The sequence below is a fragment of the Prorops nasuta genome, unplaced genomic scaffold, assembly GCF_024137725.1.
Source record: "Prorops nasuta isolate Cenicafe-Biocafe unplaced genomic scaffold, Cenicafe_Pnas_1.2 PNAS00002, whole genome shotgun sequence".
In the NCBI taxonomy this organism is placed as follows: Eukaryota; Metazoa; Arthropoda; class Insecta; order Hymenoptera; family Bethylidae; genus Prorops; species Prorops nasuta.
The window spans coordinates 1,344,690-1,369,731 of record NW_027116799.1 but is presented as its reverse complement, the minus strand read 5'-3'; the positions used below and the strand labels follow the sequence as shown (position 1 = coordinate 1,369,731).

The window sequence follows — 25,042 nt, the reverse complement described above, 5'->3', positions numbered from 1 at the left end:
GAACTCATTGCATGCTGTAAAGCTCGTGAGCGTTTACATTTTTTCATTTGATAATAGCGCGACGAGTTTCCTGGTGATTTTTGAAGAAGGCGATGGCGTTAAATGACAGTTGGGGACCATGAGGCTTTCAAGGTCGTCGGATCTTAGAGACTTGATTATCGTTGAGTAGCGAATAATTGCGTGGTCAACGAAGGAGTCTCTCGACGACCGGTTTGTAATTAGAAAGGTAATGAGTCTCGGCAACCACCCCAACTCTCTTTCATCGTTTCCTTCCTTCTCTCGTGCAATTTAACCTTAGGCTAGACGCGATACTTGCAGTTGCAATTGCACCACGCGTGTCTCCTGTACTTTCTCTCTCTCTCTCTCTCTCTCTCTCTCTCGCACTCAAAGCTATTAATATATTTCAATGCATCGTCGGAATACCATTCGCCTTTCTTATTGGAAATAGTTTGTGCAGCACGTGGACCGACTGGTATTCCTTTAATAAAGCGTACTTTCGGTCAATTGAATTTGCTAGTGATACATATATACGTATTTGTATATAATATACCAAACGTTCAGCAAACAGGAAGTTTGGTCGCCTTGATATCCGAATATTTTTTAATCGCTCTAATTTAAATTAATTATCGACTCAAATAAATGTCATAACAATTTTATCAAAAGGTACTCAGACCTGATTCATCGTGCAATGTTCCGCAATATTTCTATGCTTTAACTTCTCGTGGAATCCGGTAATCGAATTATGCAAGTTCTATAATTGAGAGCGTCAAGTCAACTGCAAGTGCAGACATGAAATTTGCATAATCGTACTAGTAATACATTAACCGAGAGAGCAATTCTTTATTGCCTGACCCCGTGAATAAGAGTTTATTGCAACACAGCGGCTAATCAGTTGATTAAGCATACTCTTCATGCTAAATTAAGCGACAGTAATGCAACCGAGTTTTTCATGATTAATTTATTACCGCTTGCATGTCAATCCTTAGCTCGATATCAAGGAAATTGAGCCTAACTTTAAGGTCGTTGTTATCACGCTGCATTCTTATAGCAATGTCATATATTTCTATACGAAGCGATAATTAAAATTCAATCGAGTGCAGATTGGACCAAAGACTGACGATCGTTATCGCAATTAAGATATCGCCATTGGTTGTAAACTACCGAGAAGAAGAAGATTTTAGGAAACGTAGTATCTCTCCAGGTCTCGTTATCTAATTCTAGCAGTTGGCAGTGTACGAGTTCTCTTTGTAAGCTTTATAATTACAAGAATTTCTCTCATGTCTCACTTTGTTCGCCTCGACTGCAATGAAAAGTTGTTCGAATGCTCGCTTTCTCGCATCGATCAATCAGAGGAGACCAATTTGCATCCTGCAGAGAATTCCTAAATTTTCGTAATTGGCTCTGATTCATATTGTACAAGGCTGTGTTTGAATTTATTTCCTCTTTTCTCTCACGACCGGTCATTCTGATGGTGAAACTCGTAATCGCTCAACAGAATAATTGCCCTCTTTATTATTCTTCCGACTTGGAAACCACAGCTAACTCTTGAAAGGCGCACCATGACCACCGGTTTCTCTTTGAAATATCGATATAATCGGATGTATAAAAATCAGCTGATAATCCTACTGTAGCCTGTGAAAGAAACAAATTTCAAATATCGCTTCGACGTTTATGATACCGTTTGCTCAGTCTTCTTTATTCAATTAAAATTGATTTTTATTAGTTTTCATTTAAAATTGCTAAAAGATGCACTCCTCTTGTTTATAATCATTATGATACAAAGCTAGAGGCACTTTAGGAATTTTCTAGGAGGAGTAGAGACAAGAAGGAAAAATAAAAGAGAGAGAGAGAGAGAAGAGGTGGAAGTCGCGCGGTGGGCATGGAACGCGCGTCTAATTTTACGTGAGGTTTGGGTCGATTCCCTCAATTCCAGACGACAACTGGCAACTGGCAACTGGCGCGCTAAATGCGTCTATTGGACGGCCGAGGGCAAACACGCGGCGCGGCACATTTTTTAAATGCAGCTGACGGCTCGCGTGGTTTCCGCTCGAAGCTTGCGGCGCTGCATATTCACTCGCGCGCGGCCACTCGCAGCAATCACGGCACACCTAGCGCCACCGCTTCTACCACCAGACTACTCGACAAGCTCCTTGCCCGTTTAAGCTCGACTACCGTTCGTGCAGGTTCCTGATGCATCGACGTCTTAACCGCGCGCGAATACCTCCACATATACTATGTCTACTATTAACATCGCTTTTCTTATCGCGGATGCGTGTCCTTCAACGTTTTTTCTAATTTTGCTTCGAGAGGAGCTACGATCTTTGATTTTTAATCTCCGCAATTGGTTTATGCTCGAAAAATTATTTTTAGGCAGATCCACCCTCGCGAAGAAATATATTTGAATATAATATATCGGCTAATTATCTCGTATATTATTTCAATTGTATTTTTCTATTATATTTTGCATTTTAAGGCCCAAAAAATCCATTTTAATCTTTTAACTTTTAAGCAAATAAATAATTTATTGACAAATATTTTAGAGTGGTTTTTTATTCTATACGCTTTTAAATATTATGTGAAAAAGAGTACATTCCGTTGAAACCACAAAATGGCGACAATTCCAGGTCAATTACTCTCATCGCAAAACACGGTATACATGATAATTTAAAAAGTTCCAGTCACTTGAAATTTAAACTGCATATTCTTGGCAGCATTCCCTATCGTGTCGTGTCCCGTAAGAATTTCGCTAACTATTATTTCAACTTATTTTTGTTAAACTGTTGAATTTTTAAAAGAAATGGCCAATACTTTAAAACATCCTTTAAGCAGATACCATACGAAATTCTAATGGGAACATCCATTTGAAACTTCAAGTCAATCGAAAGCGCAAGACAGTTCTTTTTGATGAGTTGCTGCGATTCATTGTTTTTTTTTTTTTTTTTTTTTTTTTTTTTTTTTTGGAGAGACAATAATTTCTCACATATTGTTTTTCATTGATTCATTTAAAAATAAACGAGATTAACTTTTTACAAGAAATGTTAATATTCTGTAGAGAAATTATACGAGTCGATTAAGTGATATTGTATAAATTGGAAGTATTTAATTTTCACGATTTTTCTTCTCTTTCTATGTTACAGGTGAGTTTTGACAATTTGAGACGAAATAGCAGTGTGGCAAGTGATGTCGAAAGTTAACACCTCGCATATAAACGATTTATCGCACTTGGCCGTGTCCTGAAAAGTGAAAATGTTTGCTGAAAATCCAGGTATTCACGATTCTATTTTAGACTGCACACGTGCAGCACAATGATGTATGTGCAGGGACTGCAAGGAACTTTTTGTGTACAATAGGATTTTCTGCCTTGCACTTTAAACGCCATCTGGCTGCTGCACGTGTTTCTACCTTTGCCCGGATGATTTAAGTAAATATTGTCAAAAATAGAGCTGGCTATATAGCTTACGTCAAAGCTTAGAAATTGTTAGTTCTCTCACGTCTACCATATAGCCCATCTAAGAAATCTTTGACGAAGAAATGCCTCGCGTATATCGCATGTCTCGAGTAATAGTCGAGATGATGAGAATTTTAATGAATTTTTCAAAGATTTTTCTCTTCTCCCAACTCATTATTATCGTCTCAGTCAGTCGTGCATAACGAGTTAAACGTGAAATTGTCGCAATTGTAACGTTTACCAGTCACGCGTGACTTTCTTGCACCAATGATTTTTACTTGCGTCCGGAGCGGCAGTCGTGTACCTTCAACGTCATCGGTATATAGTGCAGCGCTACCGAATAAACTTCAATTTCATAATAATCTCAGATATAAATCTCTCCAAGTATTATGAAGAAAAGAAACAATCAAACGCAGTCGTTTTACAACATATTTTGCCTACACATGCATGGGTGGTAAAATAGCAGGTATTTTTAACAAAAAGAACGATCGAATTGAATAATTGCTGAAATTGTTGCGAAGCTGTTAAAATTAAAAGGAGAAGAAAAGCCAGTTGATTTTTAAAAGTTTTAGAGACGCGAGCGATTTCTTATAATATTTCAATGTGGTTTTACCCAGGTCCTAGAGGTGCGCGCGCGTGCACGCATACGTGAGTCGTGGATTGCCTCTGCGCTATAACTATATAATATAGAGGCGAGTCAAGAGAGTAACATTGATTGGCTGTTAATTATCATTAGTTTGCTAGATAAAAAGTAATTAATTGTATGCTGACGTGGCACGATCCGTGTGCCGTTGCTGAACACGTGCGTGCTCACTCGCAGAAAATTTCACTAAATTAAGTTCTCCGCACGCGCGCGAGCGCTTTACTCTTTTTCTTCCCATCATCTACGCAGACGGTCGGATCGTATGAAAAATAAGTGGTACGCATGGAAAATACTTGCCAATTACTTTCTCCTAGAGAAAATCACGTGGATCCATTAAAAAACCTACGATCACTCGCATCTTTTTATGTTTACTTACCTTTACATACTCGGGTAATTGAGCCAAACGCGCAATATAAAAGTAAAAATTTCTCAAGAGCATAAATCTGGAGAATACCCCAAGATTTATAGCTTTTTCTCGTTTGTTTGCCAACCGAGTAAACGCACACTCGAAGGATTTCCCCCTTGGATAGAATTCGAACATACAAAAAATATCTTGCTTTCTAGATCATTGTTGGTGAGGACAATTGGCCTCTGTTCGTGATTTTCAGTCATTGCGTTGATTATGGCCAATGAGAGAGAGAGAGAGAGAGAGAGAGAGAGAGAGAGAGAGGAAGCACGATTAAAGAAGAGGGCGGCTAAGATTGTGTGTAACGCGTACTGTGCGGCAGCAGCAAATCGTACTCGCCAGAGGCCGCAGCGTACCACTCTCAACGCAATAGCTCGAATAGAGATCGCAATCGATCGAATAGTTATTGGGTCGATCCACGCCACGACCCACTTTATCGGTTACTCCCCGGCCTGCAGTTTCACGATACTCTAATCGTTCGAAATCGATAGCACCACTATTGCATTATAGAGGTACCATCATCTATCCACAACTATATATGCATCCTCAGCTTCTCTTCCTCAACGTATCAAAGAGAGAAACTAAAGTTTGCCAATATTTTTGCTGCAAACCTGCGATTACTCCTCCACGATTCTTATATAGCTCTGATTAAATGTAAATTATTCACTCTACATAGATAAATGATCGTGTTGATGGTTTTTCGATAGCAGCTGGACTACCTAACAACTATCGCGATTCAACGACATTAAAAATTACTGAAAATCATCATGGAGCCAATCAGAAATTCACCGTTCGCTCTTGCACGTTCCGGTCACGAAGCCAAATTACGTGCCATCGTGGCGCGAGACTATAACTGCAGATCGTTATGCGATATCAGCTTTTAACCGATCATTATTCTCGCCGTCGCGCCGCTACACATTGCGCCTTTTCTTTGACACGAATGACGATTAGCACTCGTTATGCTCTTATGCATGTGTATGTCATGCCACTCACCCAACACCCCCAGCTCTTTTAAAATTCTTTTCTAAATTATATTACATCAACGACAAATGCTGGTCGTCGACTTTGATCTTTCACAGTATGTATATAGTACGTAGTGTCACGTGTCCAGTACACACAAATAAACCAGAGAATATTTTAAATAATTAAGAGCTGCGAGACTTTAACCCTTTGGTCAGAAATTTACTTCCACTTGGAAATTCCGTCTAATATTTGCGGTTTTCCAAGGTTTTTTCAGTTTGCCGATTACGAATGTAACATTGGATTTTATAAATTTTTAATCGATAAAATAAGTATGAAATAATTGATTTTGTACAGGATAACTTTCTTGCACTTGCCTTGACTATACTGCTGTGAAATATGCCAAAGTTTGATTTTTCATGACTCTGTCGCGTGTTGTTTTTTGTTTTATTATTAGGTTCCCCCTAATCAGATCCACATAAGAATCGCAGGTGCTCCTTGAATAAACTGTTACGATCGAGGTGTAGGTCAGGGCGGTCAGGACCGTCAGGGCTCGGCCGATGAGCGATGGCACATGGCGTGGGCAATACGAAGTTTCATTTTACGCGCTTCACAGTTGCTGGCTGAAGCACGCGGCTTTCCCAGTTTGCCTGCGAATCATGGTCACCTTGCTCATTCTCTCTACCTACATTCTGCAATATACCTTACAGTTCAATTCATATATATATATATAGTGCCACGGGCAAATAGAAGCATCATAATTCGCTTATTTTTCCAAAATAATTATGACCAATTAAATGGAAAATATCACAGAGGTGCGAGTGCGCTCGGTATTTTCATTCAATATTTCAAATATTAAGCATTAGTAATAAAGGTAAATCAATTATTTCTATTGGACAAAATGCTCTCGCGATAGACACTGTGTCGTTGGCGGTTTTCGAAAGTTCTTAATTAGTTACACTTTCGAGTTTCGGTTGACACGGTGTATCTAGGACAGCAGTGAGCAGCGCGTCAAAAGATTAGGAGGTATGGTGAAGATTGAACAGTGTTAATGTTAACGAGACAATTAACAGACTGCCGGGTGCTTTAAGAAGCTCGCTTCGTTTCTAAAAACTAGAAATACAAGCTTTTTCAATTTAATTTATCATACTCGACCATTTTTAAAAACCTTGATCTTCACTAAATTTTTTAATCGAGCAATTAATTAGTACCAGATAAATAATGTTAGTAAAAAAATTTGATAGCATCTTTATTTTCACTAATTATATCGAACATTTTCATTTCACTGATCATGCTGATTTTTATAAAGCCTGGCATGTAGCACCATCAGGGAATGGGATTTCTCGCGATAAGTTAAATTAGCATATAAAAAACATTAATTAAATACTCTATTTCAATTCCATTGCATTGTCCTTATTTCTACTTTGACTAGACTAGCTTAATTGTATACATTTTATTGGGGAAGTTTAACTCATCCGCTAAGTTTGCAAGTATTTTTCAAGAGACTGTATATTTTATTGAAGAAATAAGCATAAAGTGACATTTGTGAATTTGGCGAATGTACTATTTTCATAAGGTTTCTGTACACAAGACTGGTGCTTCTGGTTACTGTAAGATCGCGTTAGGGAAAACCTCCGAAACGTTCAGCATGAATGCGTTGTTCGTTCGTGCTCATATATTTTTGCTCATCCGTCAGAAAAGTGTTCAGGATGAAAGCGTATATCAAGCGAAATGTTTGAAACCGTCGGTGCAGGCCAGCTTAGAATTTCAAGCTAATGGAATCTAAATTTTACGAAGCGTATCACGATCGAGCTGGTCTGTCTGCCATGCAGCCACTTGGTCCATTTCATCACTGCTCCTTTAAAGTCTGCAATTTTTCAACTTGATAATAAATATTTTATTTCCTTCCTCATCCGATTGCATAAACAATTCACGCAAGAAAGATTTCTTCGGCTCGAATAATTTAAATTTGATGTTCGCTCCAGTGCAGCAGCTGTAATCAATTTTGACTTTGGGCATTATGGGAAATAAAGAAGAATATAATTCAATGATAGCTTATTTTATTCTTTGTACATGGTCGAAGAGTCTCCTTCTATTCGTCAGTTGGGTCATTTCTTCCTTTTTTTTCTCCAAAGATTTCCTTTGTCTCTCGCACAAGCTGCTCGCTGTTTCTTTTTATCGACTGCCCGAGGTTTCACTTTTGCCAATCTTCGCAGTATATATATATATATATATATATAGCAGAATACCGTTTCGTTTCCTTTAGTCCGTAGAAACCAGTACAAAGGAGACCTCGCGCTTGAGAAAATGCCTAATCGTCAGTTTATTTTGCGCAGCCAGACCATTTATCCCCGACACGATACTTGACTCGTAATAATAATAGTCGCCTCCGCTCGCACGCAGCTAGGCCGCCCTGCTTATTGCACAAAGGCGCGAATTTCGCAGAATATTTAAGTACCAACGCGGAGGAAATTTTTTAGGTTAATCTTCCATGAACGGTCAAAGATATTGCAGCGTTCCTTGCCTTTTACTACCGAATGTCGGATCTCGTTGAAAATCCTATACGCCGCGATACGATATACCGACATTATGTATACAATGGAAATAACCAGTCAGGTCGAACAATCCTCAGCGTTGGATAGGAATCGATCGTGAAGATTCGCGAGCGTTATCCTTGCGTTGGCACGAATAATTCATCGACGGTCTATATACTGTATATATATACGGTGTATCCCTGCGTTTCTTCTCGTTAGCTCTGCAGCCTCTGTCGATGTTCTCCATTTTTCCTATTGCACAATATATGTATAATTATGAAAAAATTAGAAGAATATTTTATTAACGTGGCAATGATATTTCGTTACATCATAATGGTACCAGCAATATGTGCAATTGGTTACAAATGGACGAATGACCTTGAAATGTACCGCGTAAGAAGAAATACTTGCGGATGGTTCTCGAGTGTGAGAGGGGACGTGATTTGACTTATGGAGGTTATTGCCTGTGCTATTGCTGACTGGAAGGTATGACTCAGTGTTTGTACTTCCTATCGGTCCAAGCGACGCCTGACTGCCTGGTTGGTGAACGGTGCACGTTTCTACGACTCTTGCTCGCGCTGTGTCGTATCGACCCTGCGGCGGTGACGGCGGCGGCGTCACCGTGGCAACCACCCTGGTCGCGCCGTCGCCACCGCTACCACGCGACCTATGATGGATATAGAGAAAACATCCAACCCCGTGCACGGAGCACTCACCCCCCCCCCCCTTTCCCCCTCCCCCTCCCTCCGCTATCTCCTTCGCTCGAGTATACCTCCAACGTTAATTAAAAATAAAAGTCATCTTTCGCGTGCACCACCTCCCAGCACTGAGAACCTCCTACACTCTCTCCGTGAAATATCCAAATTGAAAATTTCCCAACTGGTTTCAATGGTACAATATTTCAAATTTGATAACTCTGTGCGGGTAATTTTCGTAATTCATCGTCTTGTGTTTCAACTTTCTTTTCTAATTATCTTTCGTTTACGAGTAAAAATCAGTTACTCGTGTTAAAGAGAGGGATCCTTTGGGTTTTCTCAGATCTGGGACACGAGAAACCGTACGTCGTGTCATTCAATCTAGAAATCCTTGAAACGAGCGCTCGGTCGTCCGGCGTACGTGTGCGCTGTGTAGGTTTTCTGGAGGATGTTCCACTTGGTTGAGGGGAACAGTATAAAGCGCAGAGAGCATCCATTGCCATGTTTATTTTCTTGTTCCTGGTGTTATACCATCCATGAGACAAGGCTGAATTACTGGTAACTCATGGTGAACACTTGGACTGTCCATCATAGCATTGGAAAAGCTGTGTTGCTGTTGCTGCTGGCTGATCCTGGCGGAAATAACGAGCACAGTACCGTCTATACAGTTATATACCTCCTTGTCCCTTTGCCCATTAGATCCATCGATAAGCAAAAACCTAAGAAGATCACGTCTATCAGGCTTACCTCTGCGTTCATCACAATATTATCAAAAGGTACATCGGCAAGGTGACCCATTTTAATCTCCATAATCCTTAATATCTTGCAGGAAAAGATAAGCAAAATCCAGACGAAAGTATGATATGAAATGAGAATTATTGTAGATTTAAGGTTTTCCAAGGGGTCTTTAATTTCTTTTCCATGGAAATATATCTATTCTTTTTATTACTTATTCTGCTTCTAGCAAAAATTTCTTCAAGAGCTTTCCAAAATTTTTTGTACTAAATGATCGTTCCATCCATTGTGCGCAGTACGTCCTTCGCGACAGATATTTCTCCGTGAAATTATAAATAAGTGAACGATTCTGTGCGTGTATACAGCTTATAACCATCTTACACACGCATGTTATTTCAACCAAAACCACGATTACAAGTATTTTCAAGTGGAAATAATTATTAAACGCGACAGTGGATTAAACGGCACAGGCTGATGGTATTGCGTTTTGGAAAGCTCTTCGTATAGGATGACCTTCGTGTGACCTTCAAATGAGATTTCCGGGTCAAGCCACTAGCATCCGCATGCTGCTCCTCGCACGAAACCATAAACTCTTAGTTCACTTGGTTGACATTTTTTCTTTGCATTTTGCTTATTTTCTCCCTACAGGATAATATTACACGGCGAGATAACTTTATGTTCGCCAACTCGTGACAAACCGATAAATTCGTATATAGACTCGATGATTCCAAGGACAAAATTCATTGAAAATTTTCTCCGCGTGACCATGATAATATTAAGTTTTATGGATTAAAGATTCTTTCATTCCGGATTGTTATTATTGTCGCTACTGGTAGGTAGAAAAACACGGTATGGGGTCAGACCATTTCTCATTCTTATTGATCAGACATCGTTTGGACAATCCCAGCCATTGCACCAATAGGAACTGAGATCTAGATAAGAAGATTACATAAGAGTTTTATTCTCATAATCATTATTCCTTCGAAGAAATAATTTTAGCGGTAGATATACCTATATATATACAACTTAGAGCCACGATGTCCAGGTCAATCTCGATGAGGATATAACAAATAGATTAGAATGACGCGCTGAAATTTGCTCAGAGAGACGAACGGATTAAGTGATTAGGGTGCGAGTAAGGAGATGAGCGTGCGCATAACTGCACGAGAGATTCGGTAATTCATCGTGATTAAGTTTTTTTTTTCCACGTGCGCAGCACAGCATTGTAAGGCACCTATCTATATAAGATGCTTTGAGGCTGAAGCGAGGCAGCCAATGACGCAGAAAAACGAAAATAGATAGCCAGGTGGCGGTATAAAATCGATATCTGGCATGCACAGCACATGTACCATAGAGCAGCTAGACGGTGCAGGAGATTGCATAGATTACGAGAATCTGGCCAATTAATTGCATGCGGACACGGCGCGCGCGGTGTTGGCAAGTTTTTATTGGATATTTTACGATGAAAGATCGTAGATTTCCCAGAGGAAAATACGAGCCAAGGGAATGCAGGTGTGCAGACACATAAGCGGACTTAGTTAAGGGCTCGCCTCGCAAATCCAGCATAGGAAGAACAATTTCTTCCGTAGCAGTTTATGATCGTGCATGCTTCTCGCCAACCTCTCTTCCGTTCCACGGCCTAACTTGGATTACATTATTCAAACGACTGACACATACCTCAGGGTTGAGATGCGATAGTCTTTACCGTCACTGACGCACGCTCCTTTCAAATTTGCCATACGCCAGATTTTTATCGAATCTCTTCCGTATATATATATATATATATAGTCTAAAGGTTCTAAACTCGACACAAATTACTCAACCATTTTCCCCCTTAGCTTTCCCACGTTATGGCAGATAATTTTTTCTAGCCGTGTAATAATTAAAAATCCTTATAAAATATTTATAGGGCTGAACGTTTAACCGAAGGTCAGTCGAATTTATCTTTTGGGTTAAGCTTGACTCTTGGCTTGGCTCGTTCTAATAATATATATATATATATATATATATATATATATATATATCTTTTGTTATCTTTTCGCGCTCTGCTTAACTGTCTTAATCAGCAGCATTTTCATCGTGATAAATCAAAACTAAAGAGAGGATATGTTGTAAAAGTTTAACAACGCTGCGTCTGGTTTCTTTAATTCATGATATAGCATACATATATATTCCCCCGTATTCGCTCTACTTAATAAACTATGTTATTTACCCTAGATTCTCGTATAAGAAGCTTTTCTGGCTGTGCCAATCAGATGGACTTATTTTAGTAGGCTTACATGGCGCGGAAGTCCGCGTGTTAATTGCAATTGATTCAGTTATAATTAATATCTAAGCTCATAAGCTGGACTCGTTGGCTGGGTGAAAGTGCTAGCTGCCAAACTAGTCAGCGAATATGGCACACCCATATCCTGCTCTTAATTGATAGTTGCCAGCGGGACGTTCAAAGGACATCCGGAGAGTGAACACTTGGCTTTAATAACGAAGCCCGAACTAGAAGATTTCCCACTGAGTGATCCTCTTCTCGCTCCTCCTCCTCACCACTCACACCACGCCTTAATTTTCACCACATTTCCTCATCCCTTCGGAGGAATATCATGGAGAAAAACTTGTCGAAACTTTAGTCTTTTCCCCATAAGCGCACTTTACCCAATTTTTTAGAATTTACTCTATGGACTGTTGACTGTCACGATATTGTTTGATTCGGACGATATCGTGTGAGGAATAAAGGTAAGCAACGGCTGATCCCTCATTGCGCCAACTTTACGAAATTCTAAACCGTTTGTTCGTTGGAGATATCGGTTACACACATGTATATATATATATATAGGGGAATCAACCGGGAGTGTCACTTCAGAGAATCTGAAGATAATACGTAAATATATATAAGAGACTTATGAGAGTATGTAGAGGAAGAGGTCGTTGGAAAGTCCGTTCTTTCAGTAGATATCTCGCGCGTATATCGCGCGGTGTATTTCTTTCCTCGAAGGCGTTCTTTGCAAATAAGATGCGGGTTGCCAACTGGGGACGGGGGGGGGGGGGGGGTAAGGGCAAAATTCAGCATCGACGCTCTCGGTCCCATTATTTAACGAAGCTTCGTTCTTCGGAGAAATTCATCGCGGGGACCAGCAAGATTTAGCTCTGTACCGCTCGTACGGTGCAACATACAAATGAAATATTCTATATATATAGCCCCAAGTTTTTGCACGATCAAACTTGCAAAAAAATTGCTCTTCGCTGTTCAGCGTTCCTCTTTGTAGAGCCTGGAAAGTTTATCCCTACGTTTCTCAATTTCTTTTCTCACTGGCAATTCTCCCTAGAGTTATTATTATTTGCGGTAAAGGCTCAAACGGTGTAGCTCCATTGTATCCTTGTATAGGCGAAAGTGAAGCAAGCCAACTGTCGTCCGTCTGTCGTAAAAGAGATTTAGAGCTTTTATTAAAAGAAAAAAGCAAGTTTTCACGCTTTACAACGTTCATCTTCTTCTCGCGGAAAAAAAGAATTGTCAGAGTTGTGGCCTTTGTAAATGGCTTTTATTATGCAATCAGTTAAATTTTTACTGCTCAGCCGTGTGCCGATTACTTTCTCCGCGAGTGGTTCGCGTCAGGCAGGCGATGCGGGAAAAAGGATAAAGGAGGAGGAGGGGGGGGGATGACAGGCGTATATTTAAAGCGTGCATAAAGATCGTTCGATCCGCCGCGCGTTTTATTGGAGCCGGCTCAGGAAATAAAGTCGCGATGCAGCAAATTAGCGAGGATAGCGCAACGGCACAATGGGGAAAGTAACAAGAAAAAAATGGCAAAGGCAAGTTTTTCCGTGCGTCCGATAGACGAGGAGAGATGGATGCAAGATATCAATTGAAATGTTAGATGGCTCGTTAGTTGACCGTGCGCATAACTAGTCATTATTGTTATTATTAGCTATAAAATGGTCGCGAAAGAACATGCGCGCCTTATTATTGCACGGGCAAGGAAAAGCTATGCCAAAAACACACACACACACACACAAATCCCATATATATATATATATATATATATATATGCTATCGAATTGGCGAGTGCCTAATTGCAGGAGCGCGAAACTTTGGGTTTTTTCTGGCACCAGCCGCGCTTCGCTCCAGTTTCATCCTGCCTGATCCGCTTTTGTTTCATCATTGGTGCACCGCGGAAAGAAAACAAAAAAACAATAATAAAACGCTGTTGGATTCTTGGAAGACTTGGCGAAATTGGAACGGGGAAGCGTAATTTGGCTCGAAAGAATTTGCACGTTGAATCTTTCAGCAGCAATTGCAATATATACAGGCGCACCTCCTTTAAAATTCATGATCGACCAAGAGGATACGTGCGTGGCAAAGTTTCCCTCTTTCTTTTCAAACGGTGCCGAGATTATCGCATACTCGAGCTTTCTTTGAAGAATTTTTATATAGTACACATAGACAGTTGGCGTCGCGCGGCGGCTCTAGTAATTTCTCAACTTCCAAATAGGAGCCACTTTTATCCCGCAGCAATATTTATGATACAGGCCCATTTGTCAAATCTCAATTTCCAATAAGAATTCCAAATCCACTTGTGCATGGTTCAGGGGAAACGCGCGCGAGTCTGCTGAATTTTCTTTTTTTCCTTTCGAAGCTAGAATACACATTTATCAAGTAAAGCGACACTTTGGGTCATGGCTCTATACCTCGTTGAATAAGTATTAGAAAGCTTATCGAGACCTATCTATATGTTTAGTATCGAAACGAGTCTCTCGATCGGTTTGAAATCATTGATAGGAGAAGCTGAGTTAGTCGAATGAATGACGTTATCGGTATCTACAACTAATAAAGTCCTATTACGGTCAATCGAGACGTATATCTCATAGGTTGGTCAAATCGCGCGACGTCTCTTGCTTAAAAGCTTTACAATAAGAGAATTAGTTGCTCGCTGCTCGGCAACTAGAAAGTCCGAGTGCGCGCAAAAGACCTAATTTCCTTGTTGCAATTAACCGATACCGATGATGATTTCTTTTGTCGCCGCGTGCGTCGATGCTCGCTTCTACATTTGCAAGGTACGATCTGCAGGCAGATGATATTATGTCGCATCTTTGGAGAAATCGAAAAGATGTTCAAGCGAGAGAGAGAGAGAGAGATGGATGGAATAAATAACTGCAGCACATCTCGCATTTCTACACTGCGAGAGAAAGCTTCATAACTGTACGCGTGTGTAACAATTTACCACCTTCTCCACCCTCCCACGCACACCCGTCGCGTCGTTCGTTCCTTCGTTTTCCCAAAGGTCTTTCTTCCAATATTTCCTAAGCGTGCATTTTAATTCTCATCAACATTTGTAAATATACTCTAATGCCTGCATCGACTAGCCAAACGCAGTACATTGACAGATAGACCTTTAATAGTATATAAGAGGTTACGTATTAATATATTGCAAAACTAACTTGATTCTTATTTCACGTAATCATTTCTCGCAGCATATTATCTTTCGTTCGTCTTTCACGTAGTTTATGTTGGAAGAAAGATTTTGTTATTATTTTGCTCTCTACAAGAAAAGTAAAAAGTGGTTGGTAATTTTTTAACGAGTAGTTTTTCTGTTATTAAATCTTTTTTCTGTTCATGCAAGTATTATTTTTATATATTAATAGAGCATTGTATCAGGGTCATGCTGGATTGTGAGAATTTAACAAGAATCGTGTTACAATCGTCCACTTGCATCAGTACTCGCGCTGGTATTTTAAGTGACTTCCATTGAATCTTCAAAGTGTCATTACCGATAAGAAAGAAGCTCGTAGCTAATGGCAACGGAGTATATACCAAAGCTGCTTGCTGCTCTTATTTCTCCTCTCATGTGTACAGTGTATTTCTTCTCCCGCATTCAATAAAATTCCTCCCACCAGAATCACAATACACTCGCAAACAGCTCTTTGACCATCTCAAACATTTTTTTCAACGACTCTACCATCGTCTTATATATATCTCTACAAAGAAATGGCGATTCCATTATTTGTTCACAGATAAAAAAGCGCTATACCGAAATATAATTTCTGTCTTTGAGTATCTTATCGAAGCTTATCTCTTCATTTAAACCGTATACGAATATTTTTATATTTCCACCAATCGCTTTCTCATTTACAAGCTCGTAATTTGTCTAAATGATAACGACGAGACGCGCGTCACGAATAACTGTGTTGTGGCTGCGTTTCATTGTTGTGAATTGTGAAAATTTCAATAGCAGTTTTTTTTAATGACTTTTTACATACTAATAGTGGTACCTTGAAATTCCAACTTTCCACTGCTTTCTCACCTATTCGCAGGTGACCAAGGTGGGGATTTTTCGTTAAGAACTTGACAATGAAAGAAGCTAAATATTAAGTTTAATGGGCGAATACCGTGATAAATGAGACGGTGGGGTGTTCGGCTTGATGAGAGATGATAATAAACGTCAATTACCGTGTCCTTAATTCGTTGATCGGTTGAGCGAGCGAGATGACGCAACTTGCGTACTGTATATACGAATTCCCTGCTACATCTCTGGCGCAGCTGATCGAGTGCTTCGCGAGCGTCGCTTCGCAGGCATATTGGCCATTGGCCATTGGCCGTTCGGCAGAAAAGAAGATCGATCGGCTCCTTGGGCCTCCGAGAAGCAGCGTACCCCAATACGAGACACGAACCAACCTCGAAGATCATCGGTAATAACCGCAACCGCGCGCGCGCAGCAAGAAACCTATCAGCCGTGTGCATCGTTAAAACAGTCCACACAATGATACTGGTACATGTGTATATATATATACATATATTCTCAAATGAACAGTATTAACGTCGTGAGAAATTTTTATGACCAACCATAGTAGGATAATGAAGGCTCCGACTGATAAAATTTTTTTCGATCAAGCTGCAATTATTTTTGCTGAAAACTGGCCGATTTACAACAGCGCGAGAGAGGTACACAGCATATTTTTTTTCGCTCGTTTTAAGAATTAAATCCCTCGAATATTATCATCCCAAGCGCTATATGCACTGGTTGAAATTTTAATCCGTTGGTAAGGTTGCATAGGCTCGCCATTAGCGAGAGAGGGAGTTATAAAACATTAGCCGCACGATCGGGTCCGTCGCGTTTGTCCTTATGCAAATTCAGCACAAACCCTCTATCTCTTTTCCTCTCCGACATTTGTCTCGTTTGCACTTTTTTCTCTCCTTTTTTTCTGACATTCAGAAAACGCTGTGCATCGTTTCTCTCGGCAAACACACGATCGAATAATGGATGAAACAATTTATTATTGAACAACGCTAAGTGTGTCGCTATAATATTCATCAAGCTCGCTCGGAACACATTGCTGTACAAACACTGCAGATGCTTTGTGGGCTCAGCTTGTAATATCTCGAGCTGAATGTAAAACTGGCAAAAATTGTGCTTTACAGGAATATACTTTATTGTTATATGTAAAGAAATAGCGAATAAAAATCTTAACAATCTTTAAAATTTAGTTAAATAAGGTACGCCTTTAATTTACAGTGGTCATCGCGTTATTCACATCGGCCCACTTTTCACCGATTTTGCACTCTTTCCGTACTGGTTGCTCGCGATTATTTCTACCGGTTTTGCACTATGGGTCCAGTTTATTCTTGCTCCGCTGTAGGCTGCATTTATTTTACAACTGTGACGTTTAAATGTAAATCGATTTGGTCTCTCTAAATTCTCTCGCAGCCCAGAAAGTATACCTTATCGTTTCTTTATTTACCATCATTCAAAGTGGCTCTCGATAGCAAATATATACTCTGCAAGATTTGACAAAGAGACACGAGTATTATTGGCAGTTTGTAGGAATAAAAATGCAGGAATCGAAAGAAAGAGTATTTATGATTGGTGTTTTATCCAAGTTGGGTCGAAGATGGTGCGCGTGGTTAGAAGGGCGCCGCCGCGTGACTCTCCGTCTGATATCTTCGGCAATCTCCGCCACCCCTCGGCGATCCCGACGAGCGAGAGAGTTACGTTGCGTACTTGTGTGTGATGTGAATGTGACGCGACGGCACTCGGCAGGCGGCTACGCCACGGACGGGCTACTCACTCGACTCAGACTGACTCGACAGAGTCGACCGACACTCAGTCGAACGCTGACCGTCAGAAACGCAGCATCGCGTTGAGCACTGCTTCTCGTAGCAAACCGCCACGCCACGCCACGCCACGCCACACCACGCCATAACACACGAGTCTCCCTCCTCCGTCGATCCAACAACATTCCTATACTCGCGCAATTTCTGCAAAGCCCAGCACAACAACACACTGCTCCCTTCTTCCATAAACGCAAACTACTCGGGTGCTTCCTACCCTCGAATCCTTATCTTCCAGTTGATAAAGCATTTAGTGTCGACGATTGCATCCCACGACGATAAATATTACGCAAGAATTCTCGTGCCAGTGACATTTGAAATTCATGACGCTTGATATTCCCATTGAGGGAGAACGCTTATGGGGAATCGATCGAAGCTACTCTCGCTCGCTCGCGCGCGCTACTCCATTCGATCGCTCGGGAAGCAGCGGAAGATCGTCGTCGAGACACGCACTGCAGCCTTTTAAACACTCGTCCAGAGTTACGGCACACGTGCATTGATTCCGCAGCTCTGTATATGGGATCGATAGTGGCACCACCCTCCGTCGTCGGTCCTTTCTCAAAGTCAGCCGAGAGGTCACGTGACCGACCGTCCTTGCCAGTACTCACCTATTTCACCTGCGAGCCAAACCGTTTGTACGCTGGATCAAGCTGGGTCATACCGGAATCGCACCAACCTCCACACTTTGGCAACTATATACCCCCCCCCCCCCCCCCCTCTCTCTCTCTCTCTCTCTCTCACCAGTGAAAACCATCGATTCTTAATTTGGCTTTAAACCAAAATTACCACTCTTCACCCTCGTATACGTAATAACCAATGGAGAGTGCGACGATATCAATGATGGAATGTCCTTTCTACGTAACGAGCAAACGCTCTTAATCGAGCAGCTCGACTGTCCACAGTTTATCGATCCGAATTTTTCAGCCTCCCTCCCACGTTACGACCAATGAAAAAATTTAATATTCCAGCACGAGTCTCTCCTTTCGATACCAAGTGCAGCCTTCGATCGAGTGTAAATCAAAGATTTTGTACATTAACGTGATGGAGGTGGGGTGCTGAAGGAAACGTAGAGTGGAGATGAATTCTTAACGACACTGTAGCAATAATTCCCAAGAGGAAACATCGACTTTACAAACGTGACAAAATTGAAAAAATCGTTGCTAGCCAGCGGATCTCATCGGACCGTTCTTGTGCACCACGCGCAGCGCGTGCTACGGTAGCCAGAACTGTGTATTCGTGGATGCACGGCGACGCCAACGAAGCGGCGACGAGGTTAACGAAGGTTATAGCCTCTGAAGAATCGCGCACATCCGAAATATCGGCCAACCGTTATTCTCCTTTCAGAGTATACCAAGGTCGCGCAATCTTCCGCAAAATTTGCCCAAAATAATCGTCGACGAGCGTCACACGCGAGATAACGCGTTATTATTAGAAATTTAAAGTGCGCGTATTATTGAAACTAGAGGCGGGAGAATTTTTAGAGCTTTTGTGCTGAAGAAAATATATATTTGAGAATGGTTGACCATTTTGGTCAGCGTGGTACTTATAAAAGTGCTTTGAAAATGGACAAGCTTGGTAAGAATAAGAACGAGATACTACTCAGTGTTGTGCTTTCGAGATGCAACGAGCAAAGGCTCGTTTATCGCTGGACTGCAACGTACTCTTGAAGAAATCAACGACTGAGCGAGCAGAGGACAATTCAACGAATTAAACGAGCTGCCAAGCCAGAGACTTTGCGTTGAACAACGCACAGTGGACGATTCACGATAAGAGGCGTGTCATTGTTGGATCAGTCTAGAAAGTTGATTGACCGAAAGTGCGACTCGCTGGTTGTTATCGTCGACCGCTGCTGCTAAATCATCGATTACCAAACTGAACGATCGTTACCGACTGGAATGTGCTTGGAGAATTTCGCTGGACCGAAATTCAAGTGGGGGGGGAGGAGGATCGCTCGATCCTCGTTAAGGCCCGCATAATTCACTCGAAGGCTAGATTTAAGGAGGAATCGCTCTTTATTCGCGTGTACCGAAGAAATCGAAGGAATATAAAACAATTGAATTCCATCTGCATGATTGTGTGTTGGTGCACAGTGGCGTTTAAAAGGGACTGCAGTATATGTTAGTGTAGGGTGATAAGAGTGAGGATTTTAAGGACTAAAAGGGTGCACCTGAGGAGCAACCTGTCGGGTTTGAATAATGCGCAGGTGCGCGAGCAGAAAAAAGATAAGCAGCTGGAAAGTGGGTCTGTTGGTTTTTCGAGTGGTAAGAAAAGTGGGAAGATGCTGACAGCCCGCACGGGGCCTCTCGGTCTTTGCGTACCACGCACCACCTTGGGGCCTGCCGAGGGCAGCGATCATCTCTTCCTTTTACCCGAACGAGCCCTCGTCATGGATAGCACCCACCTACGACAGGATCTCGCAGGCCTCGACTTTAACCTCCATCTCAATCTTCTGCACACCGCACCTCGCGGCAACGTCTGGCTATGTGAGTCGCGCCATTGGCTTGCTCCACTGCCCGCTTAGCGCCTGTCTCCTTAACCCCAACCACCAACCAACCACCGATCATTCACCGTCACAACTCTTGCCAATTAATTCTATTGTGCATCAAAAATTTTCATCCGATTCCCTTGGAACTTTGACCGTCTAAATAAACGTACGAATTTTTACAGATATTTTATGTTTTATAAAAATGTCTTATAAATTAACGACAAGTTTTCTTTTCACTCGATGAAAAATTTTACGATTATTATGTAAGCCGACTCGGGAAAGGCGTTCCCCGTAATTAACCCATGGAAAACGCTAATTTCTTATTTAAATGAGACGAATACTTTCTTTTTTTTTACGATTCTTAAATAAAACACTGGAATATACGTTTTTCAACCAAGCTGCTCGGTTTAAGCGGAAAAATTGGCAAAGTTTTGCGAACACGCCCTATCCATGTTTTAAACTGTCTTTAATATTCTCCAGTTTCTTTTCCCGTTTCTCAACAATATACAAGAGATTTTATTCGACCTCGTATAGAAACACAAAATACAAGAAGATAACGTTAGAAATGTTTCTGTGGCAAAGATTTGCTGCTGTCCATATTTCTCGGTACTTTATTATTATCATGAGACGTAGTTCTGGTCGTTTGGAAATAACCAATAAGAATCCTGTAGGTTTCTTCCTGGATAGGGGAAGTCGCTAGGTAGGTAAAATCCGCAATAATCGAGCGGCTCTTCTCTCACCCTCTCTCCCGGTCGAGAAATATAACTCTTCGCGGAAAGAAGATGGGTAGAGTGATCCGGAGGAGGACTCTCGGATAGGTATCGACGATCCCCAGAATTTTCACTAGTCGTCTCTAAAATTCTGACCGAACGAGTGGATCGTAAATTTCTTGCCGCTTCATTGGAAGCGAGAAAAATCTTGCTCCGAATGAAACGTTGAGCGCGCGCGAACGCGAGAGCGATCGTTGGCTGGCTCGCTCGCGTCGATCATAAAATTATCAACGATTACGTTTAGCTTTTCTACTTTTATGGCCATCGATATAGGACGAATACACTTAACTAGACGCTCCACAATTCCTAATTACCGTTATTATTATATCCGATTGCAACAGGGGGGTACAACGTTGGTCCCATTAAAGTAAGAAAAGAAAATGCGAACAAGAAGACTGCAAGAAGAAAAAGCACAATAAACAGGGAAAGTAGGACCGATACTTCCGCATTTCTAATCTTTAATTATCACAGTGCCCTGGTTTTCCTCGGACTAACGACACTTTTCGCTCTTATATTCGTTAAGACCAAATGAATTTGCATGTGGTCAGTCTCGCTATGGACGTATATATATATGCCTAGCGAAATTGTCTCGGCCGAGAAAAAGCCATGTAAAGCTGGGTGTGCATGCATGGTGCGTTGAGAAGGTGGCGAGCAATAAGGGAGGTTGGGTTGGTTCGCGTGCCACAGGGTAGTGCCTATAGTGGCAGCGCCGCCAACACCAGCAGCAAAATGCTAAAGTGTCGTAAACGACAGTGCACGCAATCGAAATTTCTGTCAAGTACTTTTCTAAAAGTAGACTTCGCTCTACTTTTTACGATCCTCGTAAACCTCCTCGTAGTCCTCTCCTGCTGTTTGAGCCTCTACCTGTAATTTTCAGCAACGCGTATCCGGGTTTTTACCAGGAGATAGTGTGCGTTCATTGTATACGAGAGACAGTTGGGTAACATATTCGTCGCGTCATCTTTTATTCTCCCTAATTTTACATTCTATCGAACGAGGAAGCAACGCTATCGCGGAGTATATACGAGCAACCTCCTCTCTCGATACGTGCCTTCATTTCATTCCTGCTGCATTCGCAAAGAAATTTCTTTTCCGCAAAAAGAATATTGCGTTGCTCTGCTCTCCTGCACGCATTATTTGCTTCGCCGGTCTTTAATTTGGATTCGAGCCCAAGTTCTGCATATATCGACTGTATATTGGCATAATTATACCTGCAGGCTGCTATTCCTATACGAGCACATGCTACGAGTACAAGAATAAGAAGTAGCAGCAACGTCATTTCCAACTTTTCTCACTCAGTCCTATCATCAATTACAAAATACATTTATATAGCAGTGTCGTCTCTATTATTAATAGAGATAATATTAATATATTGTTGCCGTTGCGATTATTTGTACAGAGTTCCCATCTGTCGTAGCATTCGCTGATCGATTTATTTTTCTTGAGTGATGGAAGAACCGTTGGAAGGTATCATATATATATATATATATATGTAAGATAAAAAAGAAACGACTGAGAAAGCCGCAAGTTTTCATGAATTGCCAATTATCTCTCCGCAATTGCAGGATGATTACCGTCGATATTGCTACTGCGGTCTCTCTCTCTTCCCCTTCAACTAGGATCGATAATTTTACGCATATCGTGTCTTGGATATTGATGATTTTTAAGTGTGGAAATAATAGCAGGAGAGGTAATCCCAGGAAGGAAGGTAGATTGAAAACCGTAAGAAAAGCAGGTGCTGGACTCGCAATAATAATAAAAAGGTGCAGAAGAATACAGAGACGCATTAGGCTTCGTAAAAATCTGTCACGAGGGTAGAGTTGGGATTTTTGCGCGAGGTGTATACACCTCCTCGCTCGGTACCACAGGAACATCAGCGAACGTTATTTCCAAGAGGTTTAAAACTATTTCTCTCTCTCTCTCTCTTTGTTTTTCCAATTGTAGCCTATCGATTGCGCTTTACGAGAAAGCATCAGTCATTTTTCAACCGTTACTCTTGCCGATGATGATGAACGATTCGAGAGAGGTTCCTGCAGTGTCAAGGTGTCCCCTCCTGCAAGCACGCAGCACGCACGCGCGCGTTACTGTTATCTTTCTCTGCTGCGTGTATATGTATATATATATATGGCATTCGACCGACAACACACCGTATAACAAACACTCGTAATAAAAAGAGGACTGAAAACTTCTTCTCGCATACTTTGAATTACAAAGCTCTCGAGTTACGTGTATGACGGTGCTCTTGTAACCGGGAACAACAGTTAAATATCCGGAACCTTAGTTACGAAGGACCCGACTACCTTCACCGACCGGCCAAGCCTTGCAGCCAGTCAGCACCGGCCAGATCTTTAACAATGATTAATACCTTTAATATTTCATCTTTATTCTACCTGCATTTTCAACACAGTTCTTTGCCTCTTCCTTTTAAAGAAAACCTCTATACTCTGTATGTAATTTGCTTTTTCCAAACGAATCTTAACTAACAAATTATACGTCCGCTTATAAACGCGTATTTAACGGTTCTTCGAACAGCCATATATTTACTTCCTATGTACATTTCGACAACTTTTGAACCGATAAATCATTTCCTACTCGATTTCGTAAGCTATTTCTCAAATAAATAATTTCACTTGCTCGGGTTATGCGTTATAGTGGTCGTTACTACTTCCCATGGATCCAGCCAATTATATCCAATCTTAATTTAATTACTTCTTGACAGAAGCATGTTTTCCTTATCTCTTATATCAGTAATCATTGGTATACACACACACACTCACACACATTTCAAGATTTACTATTTCCTATCCTTCTTGCCGATTTGTTTTCCAGTGGGAAATTGTTTATTTTGCCTGTAACGTATATATATATATATATGGAATATTTTTATGGGACTCTGTAGAACAAGTGAATGGGGCTAAAAACAATAGTTAGAATGGGAAAGATTGCATTGAAATGCAATTGTTTTGCATTAAGCAACAATCTTTTCAGCATTGTCATGGCATTCCTGGCAACCGTAACGCTTTTAAAATCCTTTTTTTACAACTTTTCTCGTGCAATAAATATACGGAAATGCGCTGCCTGCTTGAAAAAGTATCGCAATACCAGTGGTATAGCAATATGCTTCCATCAGCCGAAGTGAAGTACGAGAAAAACCTTTATTCAGTACCATGACTAACTTTTTTTTTCTTCAACAAATATTATACCTAGTGGCTTTATGCTTAAATAAACATAATGTTCTAACTTAAAAATATTATCGTTTAAGCAGATTGAAGTTGTTCTGGCTTATATTTTTTAACGACCTTGTTGCGTTGCACACTTATAAACAAAGGATTAGTGTTACTAAATGATGCGACATGACTATTGCTTCTTTTGGTGCTAACTAGAACCAAATTCAAGGTATTGTCGGTCGATATTGATCGTTAAAGGTCTTGAAAGAAGAAATTGATTGTAATTGGCCAAAAAAAAGCGAAGAGATGCTTTTTAATTTGCAGCTGGAAATTAACCAACTTATTGGCTATAACATACGTAGTAGTTTCTGCGTTGATCTTGAGACGTCATCATCATCGAGGCAAAATACTACATGAGAGAAGAGGGAGATGTTGATAATTATACATTGCCTTTTAAAAAGTGAATTTATCGAATCCGGCGCATGAAGAAATCGAGGTTTCCCCTCTACATAATCACCGTGCAATAATGTCTTGTCTATATGAGTTCTTGCTTAAATTACTTTCTCAACCGCAATTAGAACTACTAACTGTATATTAAATGTACTTATCAGTGTTTGCATCGAGTTACTATAGAAATACCTACATTTCTCCATGATATTTAGGTACATCTTTTTTCAAGTCTTTATGGAAATCCAAACAATAAGCATTGTTCGAAAGATCAACAGATATAGTGCCAATATACCAGATGTTGCTGCTACTCCATTAATCATCATATAGATTTTAGTTGCATAGTCGGCAAAAAAACGTACATTATGTATGATTAGCTGCAGCAAACACTTTACTACATAACTGTGTCAATACTCATTGAATTGGTAAAAATTCCTTATTAATTTCAATGTCTTCATCAGTGAAGTGTGCACCGTACAAGAAATTAATTATTCAACACTAAGCTGAAATTGGTCGTAGCAATTTTCTCGAAGCTACCGCCTGTTGGATGACGACATAGCTGCAATTTTAATTAGTAGTCTGCGGACGATCAGTGATTTTAGGTCACTTTTCATCACGTGTATCGTATACTCCTCTAGAGCTTCATTATGATGA

General features: G+C 40.8%; 1 protein-coding gene across 12 annotated transcripts in view; it reads left to right on the top strand.

Moving 5' to 3' along the window:
- Positions 1-25,042, top strand: part of ens (ensconsin) — a 121,780-nt gene that overhangs the window by 31,262 nt on the left and 65,476 nt on the right. For 3 of the 12 annotated variants that reach the window (XM_066732085.1, XM_066732059.1, XM_066732023.1), the window contains exon 1: positions 3,138-3,265. The exons of 6 other annotated variants lie outside the window; for them this stretch is intronic. In XM_066732085.1, the coding sequence (XP_066588182.1) occupies positions 3,247-3,265 (19 nt within the window). In that variant the 5' untranslated portion in view covers positions 3,138-3,246. Of the gene's footprint in view, positions 1-3,137; positions 3,266-18,262; positions 20,003-25,042 lie in introns of those variants that run through there. 3 more of the 12 variants (XM_066732008.1, XM_066731979.1, XM_066731975.1) reach the window with 2 other exon arrangements.